The 22,676-nt window shown below is 42.3% G+C and overlaps 2 protein-coding genes across 2 annotated transcripts; both read right to left on the bottom strand.

Moving 5' to 3' along the window:
• Positions 1 to 1,704: 1,704 nt before the first annotated feature.
• Positions 1,705 to 5,473, bottom strand: LOC137636399 (uncharacterized). Its single transcript, XM_068368825.1, has 3 exons — positions 5,469 to 5,473; positions 2,199 to 5,379; positions 1,705 to 1,865 (listed from the first exon to the last, which is right to left on the bottom strand). Exons 1-2 carry the CDS (start codon positions 5,471 to 5,473, stop codon positions 2,850 to 2,852), a joined length of 2,535 nt encoding a protein of 844 aa, XP_068224926.1. The 3' UTR covers positions 1,705 to 1,865; positions 2,199 to 2,849.
• Positions 5,474 to 5,490: 17 nt separating this feature from the next.
• Positions 5,491 to 10,158, bottom strand: LOC137638834 (uncharacterized). The gene is made up of 2 exons (XM_068371226.1): positions 9,663 to 10,158; positions 5,491 to 9,330 (listed from the first exon to the last, which is right to left on the bottom strand). The coding sequence occupies exon 2, from the start codon at positions 7,132 to 7,134 to the stop codon at positions 5,500 to 5,502; it is 1,635 nt and encodes a 544-aa protein (XP_068227327.1). The 5' UTR covers positions 7,135 to 9,330; positions 9,663 to 10,158; the 3' UTR covers positions 5,491 to 5,499.
• Between the last annotated feature and the right edge of the window lie 12,518 nt (positions 10,159 to 22,676).

The following is a 22,676-nucleotide window of genomic DNA, read 5'->3' as shown; positions in this document are numbered from 1 at the left end:
TGTTCCATCAAACATTTCCTTTATTCATCTTCTATTGTTATAACAGATCCATCTCTCTTTTTGATGGGTATATGCTTTTTCTTCTTCTTTGACCCATGGTGATTTCCTTGATAATTCTATGAGCCATTCTAACACCATAGCCACTTCATGAATTCATAGCGTTGTCAGCCTAATCTGTTTTGCTGTCTAAATATTTTGTTTATAAAATTCATTATAATTATTGACATCCCATATATGATGCTTTATTAGAAAAGCTAATATGAAATTTTAATAGCATTAAAAATTGAATTAGGTAAATAGAAGGTCCCCAATTATCTTGATTTGGTCACAATTTTATTAGTTGCCAACGTCATAAAATAATCATTATTCATTTTATTCTAAGCCTTAAACATTTTTTTTTAAAGATAAAATCATATGATCTTTTTTAATTTCTATATTGATTAGCCACATACATCATACATACATATACCAAGGCACTTCCCCCAAATTTGGGGGGTAGTCGACATCAACAAATGGAACAAAACAAAAAGGGGACCTCTAATCTCTACGTTCCTCCCAGCCTGACAAGGGACTCAACCGAGTTCAGCTGGTACTGCTAGTGTACCACAGCCCACCCTCCCTCGTAATCCACCACAGATGAAGCTGAATAATGCTGAATCCCCTACTGCTGCTACCTCCGCGGTCATCTAAGGCACTGGAGGAAGCAGCAGGGCCTACCGGAACTGCGTCACAATCGCTCGCCATTCATTCCTATTTATAGCACTCTCTCTTGCCTCTCTCACATCTATCCTCCTATCACCCAGAGCTTTCTTCACTCCATCCATCCACCCAAACTTTGGCCTTCCTCTTGTACTTCTCCCATCAACTCTTGCATTCATCACCTTCTTTAGCAGACAGCCATTTTCCATTCTCTCAACATGGCCAAACCACCTCAACACATTCATATTCACTCTAGCTGCTAACTCATTTCTTAAACCCGTTCTCACTCTCACCACTTCGTTCCTAACCCTATCTATTCGAGATACACCAGCCATACTCCTTAGACACTTCATCTCAAACACATCCAATTTCTGTCTCTCCATCACTTTCATTCCCCACAACTCCGATCCATACATCACAGTTGGTACAATCACTTTCTCATATAGAACTCTTTTTCATTCATGCCCAACCCACTATTTTTTACTACTCCCTTAACTGCCCCCAACACTTTGCAACCTTCATTCACTCTCTGACATAGGCCTACCTCTGCTTCCACTCCACCATTTGCTGCAACAACAGACCCCAAGTACTTAAACTGATCCACCTCCTCAAGTAACTCTCCATTCAACATGACATTCAACCTTGCACCACCTTCCCTTCTCGTACATCTCATAACCTTACTCTTACCCACATTAACTCTCAACTTCCTTCTTTTCACACACCCTTACAAATTCTGTCACTAATCGGCCAAGCTTCTCTTCTGTGTCTGCAACCAGTACAGTATCATCCGCAAACAACAACTGATTTACCTCCCATTCATGGTCATTCTCGTCTACCAGTTTTAATCCACGTCCCAACACTCGAGCATTCACCTCTCTCACCACTCCATCAACATACAAGTTAAACAACCACGGCGACATCACACTTCCCTGTCTCAGCCCCACTCTCACCGGAAACCAATCACTCACTTCATTTCCTATTCTAACACATGCTCTTGGAAAAACTTTGAATGTAAATATTTTATTCCAACAGGTAGACAACTAAGTTGGTTGGGATAAGAAAAATTCGCTATACTAAAATATAAATTTTATTTCCTCTTTCTATCACGATGAATTAATATGGTCTTCCTTAATAGTTGTTCCCAACCCACTGTTTACCAAGATTTCCTGAGAGTACAAAAAAGTTACCTTCATTAGACAATGTACCAAAAACAATAAGGTGGAATACTACACACAAGTCCAAAAATATGAAGAAAAACTATGCAACAACGTGTGTAGTAACAGGGAGCTGTCTCAACACACTAAACAATACTGAATAAAAAACATAGTTTAACTTGAAAGCTACAAACATTGTATTCCACCCACTTGAAGAAACTAAGTTTAAAAACTCAAGAATTTCTTAAGGCTAACTGCTAAGACACCGAAGTAAATTATACAAAACATTTAGCTTGTTAAGAGTACATAATTACATTGAGATGATCGGTATCATTAATGACCAACCTTATAAATCATCCTTGGTGCTTCTTGGTTGATCTCGACGTTTAGTACACGAATAATAGTCGGCAACAGTAGCTTTCGTCCGGGGCGGCGCCGATGGCTTTATTCTTCCATGTTAAAAAGAACAATCCCTTTATACGCAATTAAGGGAAACAGCATATCCAGTTGATAATCAACGTGAAGACGTACAAAATACAAAGCCACCCAGTATGAGAGCGTTGGTGTCTTGACGTTTACTCTCTCAACGCCTCACTCCAACACTGCCTTCACTTTTTGCCTGCCTTGCGTCGTAACTTTAATTTATCCAAAACAACCGTAGTATGGTTGTTCTCCTGTGAATAGCAAAACAAGCAACAGTATCCATTTCTTTCATAATTCCAAGGGAATGGGAGGAAACCAATTCAAATGAAATAAGGTGGTCAAATACCGATCATAAACTTATGAATAAACTTCCAGTTTCCTCGCATTCAACCATAAGAAACAATCGTGATAATATATTTTCTAACATTCCCCCGACAAGGTTTAACAATTTCCAGAAAAAATTGTTAAAAAAATATAATGCATTCATAAAGACAACAAAAAGAAAAATAATCATTACCAATATATACAAATAACCACAAATATTTACAAATTCAAAAAGACCGCAAGATTCAATCAATTCTCAGACAAAATGTCTTTGGTCTTTTTGATAGATTCCAAAGCAGCCTTCCTAGTACTTTTGGGTCTAACTGATAATTCAGTGCTAATCATAGGAAGGTCACCTGCTAAGTCTTTATCTTCAGAAGAATTTTCAAATAACAATAAAGGTATCAGGCAACTCACATGTCTTTTAGTTAATTCTGCTGTTCTACCCTTCAGGACAACTGCACCAGTTGTCTCTCCTTCATTATTGGTGATTATCTGCTTAACAATTCCCATTGGAAAGTTTACAGGTTTAACATTAGCATCTTTTATAAGCACTATATCACCAACACCTATTTTATCATGCTTGCAGGGTTTATATCTGTCTTTGGTGTCTATTGCCTGATTCAACAAAGTAGACATAAACTCACTCTGATATAAGTCAAACAGTCTATGCCTAACTTTCCTAATTTTGGTATATTTATCCTTCACCAAATTAGACGGGGACGTATGGTCTGAATATTCATCCAACTCAGGCAAGGGTTGTAATTCTGGTATCAAATTGACAGTCACAATCTCATAGCCTCTAAGCAGCATCTCTGGGGTTATGGGACTTAGTGTATGAAGGTCCTGATCTCTCAAAGATTCCTTAAATGCAATGGGTCTCTTATTAACCAAACTTCTAACTTGAAATATCAAAAATTCAAAATCTCTCAATTCAAGAATATTAGTCCCGATGCTCTTATTTATCATTTGTTTTGTCATTTTTACTGAAGTTTCAACAAGAGAGCCAAGGGAACTACACCCTTTAAAGTAACTCTCAAACTTAATCTTATTAATGCCATTCTCCTTGAAATACTCATCCGTTTGCGGATCGTTAAGAAAATCAGTTATTTTATTTCCAGCTGCTACAATTTGAGTCCCCAAATCACTAATAACTAACTGGGGTAATCCAAACTCAAATACATGTATCATAAATGCCCTTAAAAATTCTGATACGGATATATCATAACATGCCTGCAAATTAATGGCTCTAGTGTACATACAAGAAAAACACAATATCCAAACCTTCCTACGACCATCTGACAGTTTGCAATTAAAAGGCCCGCAATAATCCAAATATAGATAACCAAAAGGAGTATCAGAGGGTTCCAATCTAAATAATCTGTATGGAGACTGGTTCAGTCGTATAGGTCTTTGATTGTATCTTTTACAAGTAATGCAAGAGCTTACAGACTTCTTTACAACAGAAAATATGTGTGGTATGTAATAATTTTTTCTCAATAAATTCAGTACCCCATAATATCCTACATGTCCTAGCTTTATGTGGGCATCCCTAACAATCAATGAAGTTAATAAAATATCTTTAGATAGTAACACTGGGAAGAACACCCTGTGAGAATTAGGTCTATCAAATTTCCCATGTACTCTCAAAACATTATTCCTGTCAGGGTAGATATTCAGCTGAGAAACTAGGTCAGGGATATCCTTTTTAGGACATTGCTTTCTTTGAAAAAACTCTACAACTTCTGGAAACTTGAGCTTTTGCTCTTTGCTTATAATTTGTTGCAATGCCAGTTCATAATTAAAATCGGGGGGCTTTATTTCCAAAGATGAAATAACTGAACTATTTCTAGAAAGGGCAGTTTTCCATTTATTCACTATCATTAAAACTTTAGCATGTACTTTTACTAGTTTAGTCAAGTTAGAAAATCTATCCACTGGAACCAAATCTGTTACTAGGTTTTCTGCTGCTTGGTTAACAGAAACGCCAAATTCTTGAACCGGCCCGCTAGGTAATCTGAACCTTAATACCTCTTCCTGAACCTTTGTTTGTTCAAACTGCTCATAATTTGGACCACAACAATAGTTAGTACGGGGCAAGACCTTCCTGGAAACCGGACGAGTAATACAATCTGCTGGATTGTTGATACCTGCAATATAGTTAAACAATATTGGAATCTGCTCACATATCCTCTGTATTCGTTCGAGCCTATTATTAACAAATACAGTTCTTTTATTTACTTTATCCAATTTGACAGCACTAGAATGCAGCCAATGAAGAACGACAAGGCTATCTGAAAACAGTTGCAAATCGGTAATATTGATCTTAGATAAACAAAACTGCCCATTAAGTTCATCATAAACAGACTTTAGCACTTCACAACCCAAAACCAGTGCTTGAAGCTCTAGAGAGGGCACAGACTTCGCTTTCAGTGATGAATTAACAAACTTATTCTTAGCTATAAGAAAACTCCGCTTGCATGACTCAACCTCTCTAATATAAATAACAATTCCATATATCTCAGTACTTGCATCAACATAACATTCTAATATGTACTCAGAATCCCTTTCACCAACAAAACGATCAAATTTAATGGGTGGTGAAGAATTTGCCTGATTTACAATACATTTCCATTCCTTAAGTTGTTCTCCATCAAGGATTTCATCCCAGTCCAATTTATTAGTTTGCAAATTGTGCAAAAAAATCCTGGCTCTGTTCAAAATTGGGCCATTGAAATTAAAGATGTCGAAATTGGAAGCATTAGTTTTTAACACACACCTTTTCGTATTAGCATTAGGATCTAACCTTACAGGCAATGTATAAATCTGATTAGAATCCCTTGACCATTGAAGACCCAACAGCTTTACCTCATGAGGAGTTTGACCGGATCCTTCCCTGTTAATAACTTCTTGTAACTTCTTGTAATGAGGGATCATTTGTAACAAACTGTTGCAAGGGAAATTTATATTTCTCAAAAATGGAAGGCAAAACTTTGTAAACTTCATTCAACTTTTCCCCTGAACTACAAGTATATGCTCCATTGTCCATATACAACAACTGATACAAAAGCCTCTTAACATCAGTCAAATTAGGATCACAATCATCAACAACTAATATATAATATAATGACAACATCAGTATCGTTGGACTACAACGTAGCCCAAAACTTAATCTTATATTCTTATATGCTACCAATGTAAAGTCATGTTTAGACACATTTCTATACCAAAAAAATAGCAACTTGCTTTGATCTTCCTCAGTTAAGGCAACCTGATTAAAGGCCTTTTTGATGTCATAACAGAGCAACTTAGAGCCAAACCTTAAATTCATAAATGCAGTACTCAACTTCTGATTCAAATTAGGACCAGGGTGCATGGCTTGATTGTGAGTAACTGTCAGAGGTCTACCGTCTACACTTTCACCTAAGTTTGACATGAACACAACTCGACACTTTGTGGTTTCCTTATCAGGTCTAAAGATTGGCATGTGAGCTAGGAAGCTAGCCTCAGGATGCTTTTCAAGGAATTTTTCCACATTTGGAATTCTTTCAATTATGCCCATTTCTATTTGTTCTTGAATAACATCATCAACCATACTTAGGTGATCAGGGTTTCTTTTCAACTTCTTAAAATTAGAAGCTAGTATTCCCTTACTCATATTGAGGTTTTGCCCCAACAAATGAGATGTCCTCTGGTTCCACATTAATGGCATGGTTAGGCGACCCTCATCATTTATTCTAATATTAGACAAGGTATTCTTAACCAATTCGTTATTTAACTCTGAATCTTCCTCATAAGATATATTTTCATAATTGAGAACTTCCTTCACCTTTTCATCTAGAGCTCGATCGGCTATTGCATTCAAGACCTTATTGGACTGTTTATTAACCTTTATAATAAAATTAGAATCCTTGTTATTTACATTATCTTGCCATTCATCTAATACGCATTCCCTAGGCTGAACACATAAGAAACTGGCAAGTCTAAATTGAACCTCATTCTTCAAAGTAGGAATTTCATCAACAACTTTAAATGCCTTACTGGCTTCTCCCATAAACAATATTCCTACAGGAGAATTTAAGTAAACTAAAGGATTGATGTCACCAAACAATTTAGCTGTGGTCAACAAACAATGAGCTGAACTGGTTCCCAACACAAATTTCACATTAGATATCCTATCACTGTTCAAAAGTTGATTATCTGCAATGACATATCCTTTCTTTTTAAATGCTTGAGCAAGTTTTGATAAGTTGGGGACTAAAATGTCAATTCCAATATTAGGTACGCAAATAGCCTGAACTTTATAATTCTTATCCCCAATATCTAAATCAACAGCCACTAATTTTGTTTTATACTTTCTAGAAGCATTAAATCCATTTACTTCCACGCTGATACCATCACAAATAACCTCACAGTCAAGTTCTGTGGCAAGTTCAGATGTAATAAAATTCCCTTGACAACCGCTGTCCAGTAAGGCTCTAAAGGTTTCAGCTTTTGATTTACATGTAAATGTAGGTAAAGCCATATCACCCATAAAACTAGTCACTGATCCTGCAATCAAAGCACTGCCATTCTTAATCTGCACAGTACCATCCTTATCAACTTTTGATTTGGCACCTGTTTTCGATTCTACTCTGCTGACCTTTTTTACCTTTGGCTCTTTCGTACACAAATAAGAAAAATGCCATTCATTACATTTGAAGCATCTTTTATGAAATCTGAAAAAAACAATTATTTGCCAAGTGTCCCTGTCCACAACACTTTAAACATCTACCCAGTTCTACAATACGTTCCAATTTCTTCTCAGGAGTCCTGTAAACTTCACATTCCGAAACCTTGTGCAAGGGATAATCACTATTAGAACATAATAAACAACCCCTTTGAATATTCCTCTTATCAACAGAGATTGCTAGATTAGTAGAGCTCACCTTCTCACATTTTTCCTTAACAATAGTCTTTGAATGAGCTTTGGAATGAATCCTGCAGATACCTATCTGAAGCTTCAAAGAAGTGCTCCTGTATGTCTTCTAAACTAGGTCTGACATTATTAGTGATACTAATCAAATGCTGTTTAAAAATCTCATTTAAGCCTTCCCACACAAAATACTGAGCAAAGTCATCACCATTCATCTTTAACAACTTCACATTTTCTATTAATGATCTTACCCTTCCAATATATGAAAAAGGATCATCTGATGACTTCAGTTTAAGCTCGGAAAACATCCTTACAGTATTATATTTCTGTAAATCAGTGGAAGCAAATGCACAACTTAGTAAATTCTTTGCATCCTCATATGACTGACTACTCAGTTCAAGAGAGTTAATCAAATATTCTGCTCTCCCATGCACTTATTGTTTTAACAGCAAAAACTTATCTCTATTGGAAAACTGTTGTTGCTCTGAAACAGATTCAAAGTCCTGGAAAAACCTATTGATATTTTCGTCAGGGCTACTGTTAAAAGTGGGCAAGGGAATAACAGGATTCTTCAACAGACTTCTAGAACTGTTATCACTTGCAACATTTGGTTTATCCTCCAGAATAGCTAACATTTCAGTAACTTTATCAACATATTGCTCACAAATACTAAGTTCTACTGAAAAAGCTTCCTCATTCATACTTTCAGACCACTTCGCATCTGTAATTTTGTGATCATAATCCTTTACTTCGGCTAAAATACCTTTTAATTTTTCTCTTTTTGCAATTCTTTGCACCCTAGACAGACTAGTAAAACTGTCCTTACTACCATATTGTTTTGTAATGCTACCACGTAGGTATTTTCGTGCATTAACTAAAACATCCAATGAACTCATTTTCTTTGTTTTAATTCAAGAATCACAGAACAAAAATAAACGATAAAATGATAAAGCAATAAACTTAACTTTACAACTCAAGAGTGCTCTATCCAATAAGTCAACCCCTCCTTCACCAATTCGGTAAGTTTCTCGAGTCCTTTAGTATTTAAATGAACTTCATCAGCAAACAACGCCTTATTGTCTAGTTTGGATTTTCCATCAACTCTAAATAAAAAATCCTTCAATTTGAGCTTATAAATAAACCTATTCAAGTATTTCCGCTGATAATGGTAATCTATTCCGGTGGGACACTGAAATCTGTTACCAGCTGAATAATACCTTTGCTCAATTTGACTGGCAATGATCTTAGACCTAGGCAACCAGCTACGTAATTTTTGGTAAAATTCAGAACAATGCAATTTTACAATATTTAAGCTTACTCGAATACTAATATCATTACCACCCAAGAAAACAAGAACAAAATCTGGGTCATATGTCTTCAACTCTGAAATAAATCTATCATTTGCAACCAAGGTTCTAAACTTAGCCCCACTATAACCAAAAAATTCACACTGAAAATCAATATCATTAATTTTCAAATTAGAGGGAAAAACTCTTTGCAAATGCTTAACATAAGAGTGACCTACAATTGCTAACTTCATACTGAAATACGGGCCGCCCCGGAGTTCTGCCGCAATGCACGACTTCAACTAACACTATCATCGAAACCAACCAACTTAGGATAGCCCCACGTTGGGCGCCATCTTGGAAAAACTTTGAATGTAAATATTTTATTCCAACAGGTAGACAACTAAGTTGGTTGGGATAAGAAAAATTCGCTATACTAAAATATAAATTTTATTTCCTCTTTCTATCACGATGAATTAATATGGTCTTCCTTAATAGTTGTTCCCAACCCACTGTTTACCAAGATTTCCTGAGAGTACAAAAAAGTTACCTTCATTAGACAATGTACCAAAAACAATAAGGTGGAATACTACACACAAGTCCAAAATATGAAGAAAAACTATGCAACAACGTGTGTAGTAACAGGGAGCTGTCTCAACACACTAAACAATACTGAATAAAAAACATAGTTTAACTTGAAAGCTACAAACATTGTATTCCACCCACTTGAAGAAACTAAGTTTAAAAACTCAAGAATTTCTTAAGGCTAACTGCTAAGACACCGAAGTAAATTATACAAAACATTTAGCTTGTTAAGAGTACATAATTACATTGAGATGATCGGTATCATTAATGACCAACCTTATAAATCATCCTTGGTGCTTCTTGGTTGATCTCGACGTTTAGTACACGAATAATAGTCGGCAACAGTAGCTTTCGTCCGGGGCGGCGCCGATGGCTTTATTCTTCCATGTTAAAAAGAACAATCCCTTTATACGCAATTAAGGGAAACAGCATATCCAGTTGATAATCAACGTGAAGACGTACAAAATACAAAGCCACCCAGTATGAGAGCGTTGGTGTCTTGACGTTTACTCTCTCAACGCCTCACTCCAACACTGCCTTCACTTTTTGCCTGCCTTGCGTCGTAACTTTAATTTATCCAAAACAACCGTAGTATGGTTGTTCTCCTGTGAATAGCAAAACAAGCAACAGTATCCATTTCTTTCATAATTCCAAGGGAATGGGAGGAAACCAATTCAAATGAAATAAGGTGGTCAAATACCGATCATAAACTTATGAATAAACTTCAGTTTCCTCGCATTCAACCATAAGAAACAATCGTGATAATATATTTTCTAACACATGCTTTACTACCTTTGTAGAAACTTTTCACTGCTTGCAACAACCTTCCACCAGCTCCATATAACCTCATCATATTCCACATTGCTTCCCTATCAACTCTATCATACGCTTTCTCCAGATCCATAAACGCAACATACACCTCCTTACCTTTTGCTAAATATTTCTCGCATATCTGCCTAACTGTAAAAATCTGATTCATACAACCCCTACCTCTTCTAAAACCACCTTGTACTTCTAAGATTGCATTCTCTGTTTTATCCTTAATCCTATTAATCATTACTCTACCATACACTTTCCCAACTACACTCAACAAACTAATACCTCTTGAATTACAACACTCATGCACATCTCCCTTACCCTTATATAGTGGTACAATACAATCTTCTGGTACCATTGACAACACAAAACACATATTAAACAATCTCACCAACCATTCAAGTACAGTCACACCCCCTTCCTTAAACATCGCAGCTCTCACACCATCCATACCAGATGTTTTTCCTACTCTCGTTTCACCTAGTGCTTTGCTCACTTCCTCTATTGTAATCTCTCTCTCATTCTCATCTCCCATCACCGGCACCTCAACACCTGCAACAGCAATTATATCTGCCTCCCTATTATCCTCTACATTCAGTAAACTTTCAAAATATTCCGCCCACCTTTTCTTTGCCTCCTCTCCTTTTAACAACCTTCCATTTCCATCTTTCACTGTCTCTTCAATTCTTCAACCAGCCTTCCTTACTCTCTTCGCTTCTTTCCAAAACTTCTTCTTATTCTCTTCATATGAATGACCTAATCCCTGACCCCACCTCAGGTCAGATGCCCTCTTTGCCTCACATCCCTTGCGCTTTACTTCCACCTTTTTCTCTCTATATTTTTCATACTTCTCTATACTATTACTCTGCAGCCATTCTTCTGTATTAAAAAAATATATAATAGCTGGAATAATTCTTTTTGCTATGAAAAATAGCTGGACAGATACAATGATAATAAACGGAAAAAATCTATTTTTGGGTGAGGTAGCCATGTCGTCCTGATGGAAGTTCCTTTAAAGGTAGCTTCCTAGGTATATTTGACTACAGTGATATATCCCAGAGAATTTACCAAAGGTATCCAGAATTCTAACTCCTGGAGCGAATATCCCTTAAAATTTTACGAAGGGATATCTCATAATATCAGAGGACGTATTCTTGGCAAGTCTCATGGCTATCTACGCCCCCAATAGAGCTTTCACTTTGAGGGGAAAGAGAGGCAAGAATAAGGAGGGTCGTTAAAGAGACAACGCTCTCGACGCTCCCTACAGCTCTGCAAATAGTGCGCCAATCCGCCACCGCGAGGCGCCACCAAGTCATTCTTTGTAACTTTGTAGGTGTTGCAGATACAGTACCATAGGGAGGGATTCATTATCCTTTTGTCCCAAAAGAGGGTGGGTCCATCAGGACGACATGGCTACCTCACCCAAAAATAGATTTTTCGCTTCGCTCAAAATCCGTTTTTTGGGCTGAGGCCATGTCGTCGTGATGGAAGTTTACCAGAGCATTAATGTATCTGTGGATTTTCAATAGTGCCGTTCATCTCGAGCTAAATCTTTCCTTTTGGTCTTTAGACCTAGAGACACTTGATGTTACCATTATACATCAATCAGCTGATCATGAAATATGTCAGTGCTTCCTGCCCCCTACAGGGAAGAGTCTGGATAGACTCTAGGAAAAAACCCGAGGATTGTGAGTTCAAGGAACAATCTAGCAAACAGTTCGTATATTAGTGTCATCATATACGTAAAGCATAGTCTGTATTAGGATGGTATTGGTCTGGGCAGGTTACTGTACCTCCCAGGTCTGTCGATAAAGAGACGGACAGGTTTATATACGTGTAGGAAACCTTAAACAGTAAAATGAACAGTCTAGTACAATAAGATCTTACCTGTTTGCTTGGGACAATATGAATCTTAGTTCTGATATTTACTTAAATATCAAAAGAGTCAAGGATGCTCTGACTTATACATACACTGGAATATTTGGGGCGAAAGAGACGCAAAGATTCGTTCTATTGTTTATTACAAAAATAGAAATCATGGTTGTATTCAATTACAATGTATGCTGAATAATTCTGCATAAAAGCATAGACAGTAATAACAGAAATAAATAGGGTTTACCTGAAAAGGAAACATTAGCCACTCTAAAGGAAATATAAAAATTTCACTATACATTCTGTTGTTACTAGGAACACTGTGCATATAAGAATGCCTGGCTCTTGTGTCAGTCTATTATGCTTAAAGTCACCTGTGTGAATAGAACAGTCTATAGTGTCATCACTAAACACAATACTCAACATGATATGCCTTGAGAGTCTATCATGTACACCCTTCACTATAAGTCCCAAATAGTGCACTGTTCTTCGCAGTAATCAAGCAGCAGGTTTTATTACACTGCCTGTCGCCACCACATGAAATTTAATTCCTTGTAATTGCTTCGCGTAGTGCTTGAAGAAGACCCTCAAGGACTTCCATCCAGTATAAGCACGAAGGCTTTTAAACGACATCGTTTGGAAGAAATTCAGAGACGAGGCAACTTTTCTCGGATCATGACCTGCGGGTGTACTGTCTGGATCCGCTCTGCGAATAAAGTAGGTGATTTTCGCCCTTATCTGTTTCAAGGATAACGTTGGACCGGAAGTCTCTCCCCTGAAAAGCTGACCTCCCTTAAAGTCTGAAGTTCTACGAAGATAGACCTTTAGGCATTCCACTGGGCAAAGGGATGCTTCTTCCTTCAGAGGGCAGATTCTCCAGGGACCCCATCTCTTAGTGGGCAGCTCGTTCTTAGCGAGAAACGTCGGGTCCGGAAAGAGGTTCAGTTCTCCATTGTCTGTGAACTGAATGTGGCCATCATCCCTCGAGAGGGCCACTATTTCGCTATCTCTGGCTCCCGAGGCTAGTGCAAATGAGAATATCACCTTCTGAGTCAAGTCTTTCAGCGAGCAATCCTCATTGTTCAGGGTTGATGCTAAATGAAGAACTTTGTCCAAAGACCATGAAATGGGCTTAGGAGGAGCTGCGGGCCGAAGTTTAGCGCAGGCTTTAGGGATCTTGTTGAAGATTTCGTTGGAAAAGTCTACCTGGAAGGCGTAAAGCATTGGTCTGGCCAGGGCAGATTTACATGTAGTAATCGTATTGGCTGCTAAACCTTGTTCATGAAGATGGATGAAGAAGGACAAACAGAAATCCGTAGAGATCTCCTTAGGTTTCTTCACCTTGACAAAGGCCACCCACTTCTTCCAGGAAGACTCATATTGTCTTCTTGTTGACTTTGACTTGTATTCTTCTTGGACGTTAATACTATCCCTAGAAATCCCGAACCGTTTCTTGACCGCTAAGGCGAGAAAATCATGAGATGAAGGTTCTGGGTTTTCACTGATGAAGCTGAGACAGTCAATTTCTGCACTAGCTGAGTCAGAACTGGGTCCAGCAACGGGATCAGTTTCAGGCGTCGTTCCGTTACCAGGGGGAACCAAACGCTGTTGGGCCACTTGTGGCCCACTATTGCTGCTGTCCCCCGAAAGGATCTCAGTTTGTCGAGGACTTTCAGCAAAAGGTTGGTTGGAGGGAATAGGTAGATCTTGGACCATCTGTTCCAATCTATGGACATCGCATCCATTGCTTCCGCTAGAGGATCCTCGTACGGGGCTACATACCGGGGTAACTTCTTGTTGTCGCTCGTTGCGAAGAGGTCTATCTGCAGTCCTGGGACTTTGCGTAAGATGAAGGAGAACGATCTTGCGTCTAGGGACCATTCTGACTCTATCGGTTTGGTCCTGGATAGAGCGTCCGCTGTCACATTGCGGAACCCTTGAAGGTGGACTGCTGACAAGTGCTATCTCTTCTTCTCCGCTAGGCGGAGGATGGCTAGTATCACTTGGTTTATGTGAGGCGATCTCGAGCCCTGTCGGTTTAGGCATCTCATTATGACTTCGCTGTCTAGCACCAGACGGATGTGGATTGAGCAGCGGAGTTTCAGTTTTTTTAGGGAGAGAAAAACTGCCATGGCTTCCAGGAAATTGATGTGGAAGGTTTTGAAGAGGGGAGACCAGGTTCCTTGGACTTTCCGATGATGAGAGTGACCTCCCCACCCCTCTTTCGAGGCATACGTATGAACGGTGACTGACGGTGGAGGTGGTTGTAAGGGAACCTTGTTCTTTAGGTTTTTGGCCTCCGGCCATGGCTTGAGTAGGGATCGCAGACGATTTGGTATCGGTCTTTGTAGATCTCTTCGAGCGTTTGATACGTATTTTCTCCAGACTCCTGATGCATCTTTTAATTGTGCTCTCAATACTGGATCTGTCACTGAGGCGAACTGGAGAGACCCCAACACTTTCCTGTTGCCTTCTTGATATCTTTGTGGACCGAAGAAGGCTTTTGACAGATCCTGCTATCTCTTTCCTTTTCTTTGATGGAATGGAAAGGCAGTGCGACTGCCAGTTCCAGTGGACGCCCAGCCACTGAAACTTTTGAGCTGGAGACAGTTGAGATTTTTCCAAGTTGATCTTGAATCCCAAGTGTTCCAGGAACTGGATCACTTCCTTGGAGGCTTGCCTGCACTATTCTTCGGATGCTGCCCACACCAGCCAGTCGTCCAGGTAGGCTACCACCTGTATTCCTTTTAGGCATAGTTGATGAATGACTGCATTCGCAAGCTTGGTGAATACCCTTGGAGCTATGTTCAGTCCGAAGGGCATGGCTCTGAAAACATACTGTCTTCTTTGTAGTTTGAATCCCAGGTAGGGGGAAACTTGACGGCTGATCGGAACGTGCCAGTAGGCATCCGTCATGTCTATGGAGACTGTGTATGCCCTTTTGGGCAACAGGGTCCTGATGTGTTGAAGCGTCAGCATTTTGAACTTGTATTTCACTTTGAACTTGTTGAGTGGTGACAAGTCCAGAATTACTCTGAGCTTTTCCGAGTCCTTGTTCGGAACACAAAATAGCCTTCCTTGGAATCTGACAGACTTCGCCTTCCTTATAACCCTTTTGCTCAAGAGTTCCTGAACATATTCTTCCAATATGGGGGTTGAGTGTTGGAAGAATTGAGGGAAGGTTGGTAGAGTTGAGCTCCAACTCCACCCCAGTCCGTTCTTGATTAGGCTGTGGGCCCAGGGATCGAAGGTCCAACGATCCCGGAAGAAGAAGAGTCTCCCTCCTACCGGTAGCATCTCACTTTGAGTGCTGGGTGGAGGATTTACCTCCTTGGCCACGTCCACCCTTGTTGCCCCTACCTCTGAAGGGGCATCTGGAGGAACCTCGAAAGGAACCTCGAGCCTTCGGCCGAAAGGTCGTAGACTGCCTTTCAAATACTGGAGTGAACACTGGTGACTGAGTCGCCAGTGTTTGGGGCACCAGTTGGAAGATGGTGGGTGGTTGTGTCACCGTCTGGGACACCGTTGCCACGGGAAGCGGTTGCTGTTGCTTAGGCCGAGAGGGCACTTTAGGTCGTTTTGGTCTATTCTTCGGCTGGGGACCCTTGTCAACTGAAGATTTTCTTTTAGAGGACAAGCCACATTTAGAGAGAAGGTTTCTATTCTCTGTGGCGGCTTTGTCCACAACCTCTTTGACCACTTCACTTGGGAAGAGGTCTTTTCCCCAGATGTTAGAAGCTATCAGCTTCCTTGGTTCGTGTCTCACCGCAGCCGAGGCGAACACGAACTCTCTGCAAGCCCTTCGGGCTTTAATAAAGTTGTACAGGTCTTTTGTTACTGTCGCCAAGTGGGATTTGGCGAAGACCATGTACATGTCCGGGGTATCTGGGATGCTTGCCATTGTCTCCAGGCCAGTCTGCAGAGACAAGGAAGCAGCAAGACGTTCTTTTGTCTCCTGTTCCCTACGCAGGAGAAAGTCCGACAGCTTGGGGAGGTCTTCGCCAAACTGTCGTCCGGCAATATCTGCCTCCAGCTTCCCAACTGTGAAGGTGTTGTGCACATCCTTCCAGTCCGCATCGTCTGATGGGAAGGCAAGGGAGAAGGGTCTACACTCCTCCAGTGTAGGGCACGGTTTCCCTGCCTCAACTGCCTTAAGCCCTTTGTCCATAAGGGGAAAGGCTCGTTTAGGGTCAGCAATGAAGGACGGGTGCTTCTTGCTGAGAGCCGGCACCTTAGAGCTAGTAAAGGCCCTCTCCTTTAAGGTGGTGGTATATAAGGCCTGAGCCTTAGAGAGTTCAAGGACAATAGTTTCCTTCGGCTCTGTTTCCTCTTTGGATGCAGGACATAGCAATCCGGGTAGGCCCCTTTGCTGGGCCAGAACTCAATTTCCTCCACTGGGACAGTGCCCAGTTTTTCTGAGAGGAAGATCTTCCCCCCCCCCCCCCGACATGGGCATGTGCTCTGCATACCTCCAGGGGTTAACATCAGAGAGGGCGGGGAGATCCTTAACGTTTAGCTTCTTCGGGGCCAAACGTGTTGCAACTAGCTGATGCATTTCAGTCCGAAGAGAGGCTTCCTTCTCGGACGATTTCTTTTGAATATCCTGCACCATGGACAGCAACGAGTGCAACGTACTCGTGATAGAATCTAGTTGGGGTGCAGTGGAAGAGGTCGAAGGCACCGGCTCATTCACTGTGGCCGATGATACCGAAATCGTTTCGGCTTTCTCGGTTTCTGTGTCAGGTGGAACGTCATCCGCCTGATCCAATTCCTCCACTAGGAGATTGTTCTCAGTCTCCTCTGAGACAACTGACATGTTGTCCTCTAATTGGATGCTCTCTAAGGCATCCGAAACCTCAGATTCAACCGGAATCTGAACCAGGGGAATCTCAAGCTGAGCCTGGGGAATAACCGCATCCAAAGATGCCCTAGGGAAAAGACAAGCCCTCATCTTTTCGTTAGGAAGGTAGTGTTCTTCTGGAAGCCTCTAACCCATTTCCGCAGCATTTCCCTTGCTGCGTCCCTTGGCTCAGTGGACTTTTGATCATCAAAGGCCTCTCTTACCAGTTTTTCACAAACGGTACATACCTGCGGGTCCCAGTACTTGAGAGCCTCCTTGGTGACTGCGCAGTGAGCATGGGCCCTGCACATGTCGTGGCCATAGAAGTTCTTACTACGGACCCTGCAAAAACTATTCCCACACTCAGGATGCTCCTGTAAAGAAAGAAAAGCATATAAGTATTCGGTGAAATTCTCAGATTTCAGCATACATAACGGATTTTGAGCGAAGCGAAAAATCTATTTTTGGGTGAGATGGCCATGACGTCCTGATGGAAGGTTCCTTTTGGTAGCTTCCTTGGGTATATTAACTACAAGGATATTCCCAGAGAATTAAACCACAGGTTATCACAGAATTCTTACTTCTGGTGCGAGTATCCTAAAGGTTTCCCTTTAAGACATCGTATATCAACAGGGGACGCATTTATTAACATGCCACATAGCTATCTGCACCCCATATAGAGTTAACACTTCGATATGGAAAGGTGGAGAATAACTGGGGAGCCGTTCCACAGTTACACTCGTCCGTGGCTACTTTTGGTACTCGAAACGTAAACAAACGGGCGCCATTGTTAAATGACGTCACGTCCGTCCTCATCCTGATGCCAGCTACTTGCTAATCTCCATGATACAGCAGGACAGGGCGGGGCCTGAAAGGCTGGACTAGAATAACAGGGAGGGTCCATCAGGACGTCATGGCCATCTTACCCAAAAATAGATTTTTCGCTTCGCTCAAAATCCGTTTTTTTGGCTCAAGCCATGACGTCCTGATGGAAGAGTACCAGAGAATCAATGTATCATGGAAATTTTCCCCCTATTAGAGTAAGTGCCAAGGGCTTTGAATAGAGGTATGTAATGTGACCTCGGTAGAGGTTCCGTGGGGATCCAGCTTCCTGCCCCCCCCCCCCCCCCCCCCCCGGCAGAGAAGTCCCAACGGGTTATACCAAAATTCAAAGTGGTCATCGAAGGGCTACTCACCCTGCGGAGAGTTTGTGAAGGCCTCGGAGACAAGACAGAATGGTCAATATTCGTGTAGGAACATTCTCAACAGTAGATAAGTGATGGTTAGTCACTATATTCCATGGTTAGAGAACAATCTGGTCTCGAAGGTATGGCGTAAGTAAGTATTCAATTAGGAATATTACACAGCATAGGTGAGTATATAATACAGACAAAACATATTATTCTTCTCATTTCAAAGAAAGGGGTAAATGAAACTATGACATTCATGTATTTCATAGAGTAAATAGGAGCGGAGAGAGACGCACAAGTAATAAAATAGACATTTTATTTCACAATTGCAGGTTATAATAGTAATAAATGCAATAAGCGAGGTAAGGTTAATTTACAATAATAAATAAGGTACATAGAAATTAGAAGACTTCAATCTTGAATCTGAAAGAAATTTCAAATAATTAGAAAGCACAAGTTCCAGAGGAACGTCAGTCTTTAAAAAGGGAAAAACACATCATGCCCTAGGCATGTGGCACTCATGTGAAGTCTATGACATTTTCACCTTGTAAAGAACAGTCTATGAGAAACACTAAGTGTCCATGAAATCACTATGTATCACACGAGGGTCAACACAGGCACCCGTAGAGTTAAAGTCCCAAGTAACTCACTGTTCTATGCAGAGTTAAACTGCAGGTTTCATAACACTACCTGCGGCTACCACGAAATGTTTGACTTCATGCACTTGCTTTGCGTAGTGCTTGAAGAAAACGCGCGAAGATTTCCATCCTGTGAAGCTCTTGAGCCTTTCGAAATCCATACTCTGGAAGAAATTCAGAGAAGATGCGACTTTTCTAGGATCGTGACCTGCGAGTGTACTGTCAGGATCCGCTCTGCGAATGAAGTAGTTGATTTTCGCTCTTAGTTGTTTCAGTGACAGGTCGCTACCCAATGTTTCTCCTTTGAAGAGTTGGCCTCCACCAAAGTCTGAAGTTCTTCGAAGATAGACCTTGAGGCTCTCTACTGGACATAGAGAGACATCTTCCTTCAGGGGGCAGATTCTCCAGGGGCCCCATCTCTTGGTGGGTAATTCGTTTTTTGCGAGAAATGTCGGATCAGGGAAGAGGGTAAGTTCTCCTGAGTCTGTAAACAGGATATGACCCTCGTCTCTTGATAATGCCACTATTTCGCTGACTCGGGCTCCCGAGGCGAGAGCAAAAAGGAATATAACTTTTTGAGTCAGATCCTTGAGAGGGCATGAATCGTTGTCCAAGTTAGAGGCAAAATGAAGCACCTTGTCCAGGGACCAGGAGATAGGTTTTGGCGGAGGTGCTGGGCATAGTCTAGCGCATACCTTTGGTAGTTTATTGAAGATATCGCTGGACAGATCAATCTGGAAGGCGTACAGTAGTGGTCTAGTCAAAGCCGATTTGCAGGTAGAAATCGTGTTGGCTGCAAAGCCTTGTCCATGAAGGTGAATGAAGAAATCAATGGTGATTTCCGTAGGATTTTTTGCTTTGACGAACGAGACCCACTTTCTCCAGGATGATTCGTATTGCCGTCGTGTGGATTCGGTCTTGTATTCCTCGAGGAAGTCTAGACTTTTCTTCGAGATCCCAAACCTTTTCTTCACGGCTAGGGAGAGAAAATCATGAGATGAAGGTCCCTGACTTTCAGTGATGAAGCGAAGACAGTCGACTTCTGTACTTGCTGAGAGAGAACTGGGCCCGGGAGAGGGATCAGCTTGGGCTGCAGCTCCAGGACCAGGGGGTACCAATTGCTCCGGGGCCACTTGGGAGCCACTAGGACCGCTGTCCCTTTGAAGGTTCTCAGTTTGGAGAGGACTTTCAGCAGAAGGTTGGTGGGAGGGAACAGGCATATCCTGGACCATCTGTTCCAATCCAGTGACATGGCGTCCGCTGCTTCTGCCTTGGGGTCCTCGTACGGGGCCACATAACGAGGAAGTTGATTGTTGTCGCTCGTTGCGAAGAGATCGATCTGAAGTTCCAGGACTTGGCGAGAGATGAAGGAGAAGGATCTTGCGTCTAGAGACCATTCCGACTCTATCGGGCTTGTCCGAGATAGAGCGTCCGCCGTCACGTTGCGGAATCCTTGTAGGTGAACTGCAGACAGGTGCCATTTCTTCTTTTCTGCCAGTCGGAAGATTGGGAGAAGCACTTGATTTATCTGGGGCGATCTCGAGCCCTGACGATTGAGACATCTGACTACCACCAAGTTGTCCAGAGTCAGACGAATGTGGATCGAGGGAGGCGGAGAGAGTTTCTTCAGAGTGAAAAGGACCGCCATGGCCTCCAAGATGTTGATGTGAAATGTCTTGAATAGGGGTGACCATGTCCCTTGAGCTTGTTTTTGGTGGGAGTGACCTCCCCAACCCTCCAGCGAAGCGTCCGTGTGGATGTTGAGTGATGGAGGTGGGTGTTGAAGAGGAATGGACCTTTTCAGGGCCTTTGCTTCCGACCACGGCTTTAAGAGTAACCGAAGTCTGTTTGGGAGCAGTCTCTTGAGGTCTCTTCGAGTGATGGATGCAGAACGTCTCCAGAATCCCGCAGCATCCTTTAGCTGTGCACGAAGCACTGGGTTTGTCACAGAGGCGAACTGTAGAGAGCCTAGAACTTGTTCCTGCTGTCGTCTTGAGATCCTTTTGGATTTCAGCAGTTTTTTGACAGACCCTGCTATTTCCTTCCTTTTCTTCTGCGGGATGGAAAGGCGGTGTGACTGAAGATCCCAATGGATTCCCAACCATTGGAACTTCTGAGCTGGAGAGAGGCGAGATTTCTTGGTGTTTATCTTGAATCCCAGGTGTTCTAGGAACTGGGTGACTTTGTTGCAGGATCGTACACAATCTTCGGGCGATGTCGCCCAGACCAGCCAATCGTCTAGGTAGGCCATCACCTGGACGCCGCGGAGGCGGAGCTGTTGAACGATGGCGTCTGCCAGCTTGGTGAAGATCCGTGGGGCCACGTTGAGCCCGAAGGGCATGGCCCTGAAAGCGTAGCTTTTCCTTTGGAGTCGAAATCCTAGGTAGGAGGAAGCGTGATGGTTCATTGGAACGTGCTAGTAGGCATTCGCCAGGTATATCGAGACCGTGTAGGACCCTTGAGGTAGAAGGGTCCGTATTTGTTGAAGAGTCAGCATCTTGAACTTGTTGTTCGCGATGAACTTGTTGAGGGGGGATAAGTCTAGAATGACTCTGAGTTTGTCGGAGTCCTTCTTGGGGACGCAAAACAGTCTCCCTTGGAACCCGGTTGACTTTACCCTCCTTATCACCTTCTTGTTCAAGAGTTCTAGGACATATTCTTCCAGGAGGGGGGTTGACTGTTGGAAGAATTGCTGGAAGGTTGGGGGTGGTTGAGTCCAGCTCCAGCCTAGTCCCTTCTTGACGATGCTGTGTGCCCAGGGATCGAAGGTCCAACGATCCTGGAATTGGCGGAGTCTTCCTCCCACCGGAAGCACTTCATTGCTTCTGGCTTCCCGAGGGTTTGCTACTTCGGCCACTAGCTCCCCTTCCTCCTCTGCCTCTGGAGGGACGGCGAGACGCATCTCTGCCTGAGCCTCTGCTTGAGCCTCTACCTTTGGGACGAAAGGTAGTGGATTGCTGCTCAAATGCAGGGGTGAAGACCGGTGACTGTGACAGGACCGATTGGGTGACCAGCTGAAAGGTCTGTTGTGGCTGAGCTGCCACTTGGGGAGTAGCGGATCCCGGAAACTGCCGTCTCGGTTGACGTTGCTGGGGTTTTGGCTTCGTGGGTTTCCTCTTAGGTTGAGGGCCGTCGTCCTGAGAGGATTTCCTTTTCTTCGACATGCCCCATTTATGGAGAAGGTTCCTGTTCTCCGTGGCGGCTTTGTCGGTGATCTCTTTCACTAGGGAGGAGGGAAAGAGGTGTTTACCCCAGATGGTGGAGGAAATCAGCCTCCGGGGTTCGTGTCTCACTGTAGCAGTTGCGAACACGAATTCACGACAGGCTCTATGAGCCCTAGTGAAGCTGTACAGATCCTTCACGACCGTTGCCAGATGTGTTTTGGCAAGGACCATGTAGAAGTCAGGGACCCTAGTGTCATCGGCCATGGCTTCAAGCTGTACCTGGAGGGACATAGATGCGGCAAGCCTTTCCTTCGTATCATGTTCCCTACGAAGGAGGTGATCGTTGAGTTTTGGGAGGTCCTCGTGAAACTGACGACCAGCAACGTCAGGCTCTAGCTTCCCCACTATGAAGGTCGACTGGACGTCTTTCCAGTGCCTATCATCAGGGGGAGTGGTCAGGGAGAAGGGCCTGCACTCTTCCAGTACAGGGCAAGGTTTCCCTTCATCCACTGCTTTATGTACCGCAGTGAAGGCCTTTTCAAGAAAGGGGAAGGTCGCATTGTCTGGTGCGACAAAGGTCGGGTGCTTCTTACTAAGCGCCGGCATTTTTGAATTGGTGAAGCCCCTACTTTTCACCGGATTGGCTAGCATAGCCTGGGCATTCGAGAGATCGAACACAATAACCTCCTTCGGTTCGGTCTCTTCTTTAGAGGCGGGTTCGGACCTGAGTCGGACGTAACAGTCCGGGTAAGCCTCAAAGTTCGGGAAGA

This window comes from Palaemon carinicauda, chromosome 3 (genome assembly GCF_036898095.1).
Source record: "Palaemon carinicauda isolate YSFRI2023 chromosome 3, ASM3689809v2, whole genome shotgun sequence".
In the NCBI taxonomy this organism is placed as follows: domain Eukaryota; kingdom Metazoa; phylum Arthropoda; class Malacostraca; order Decapoda; family Palaemonidae; genus Palaemon; species Palaemon carinicauda.
The sequence above is the reverse complement of the archived record's forward strand: the minus strand, read 5'-3'. Positions and strand labels throughout refer to the sequence as shown.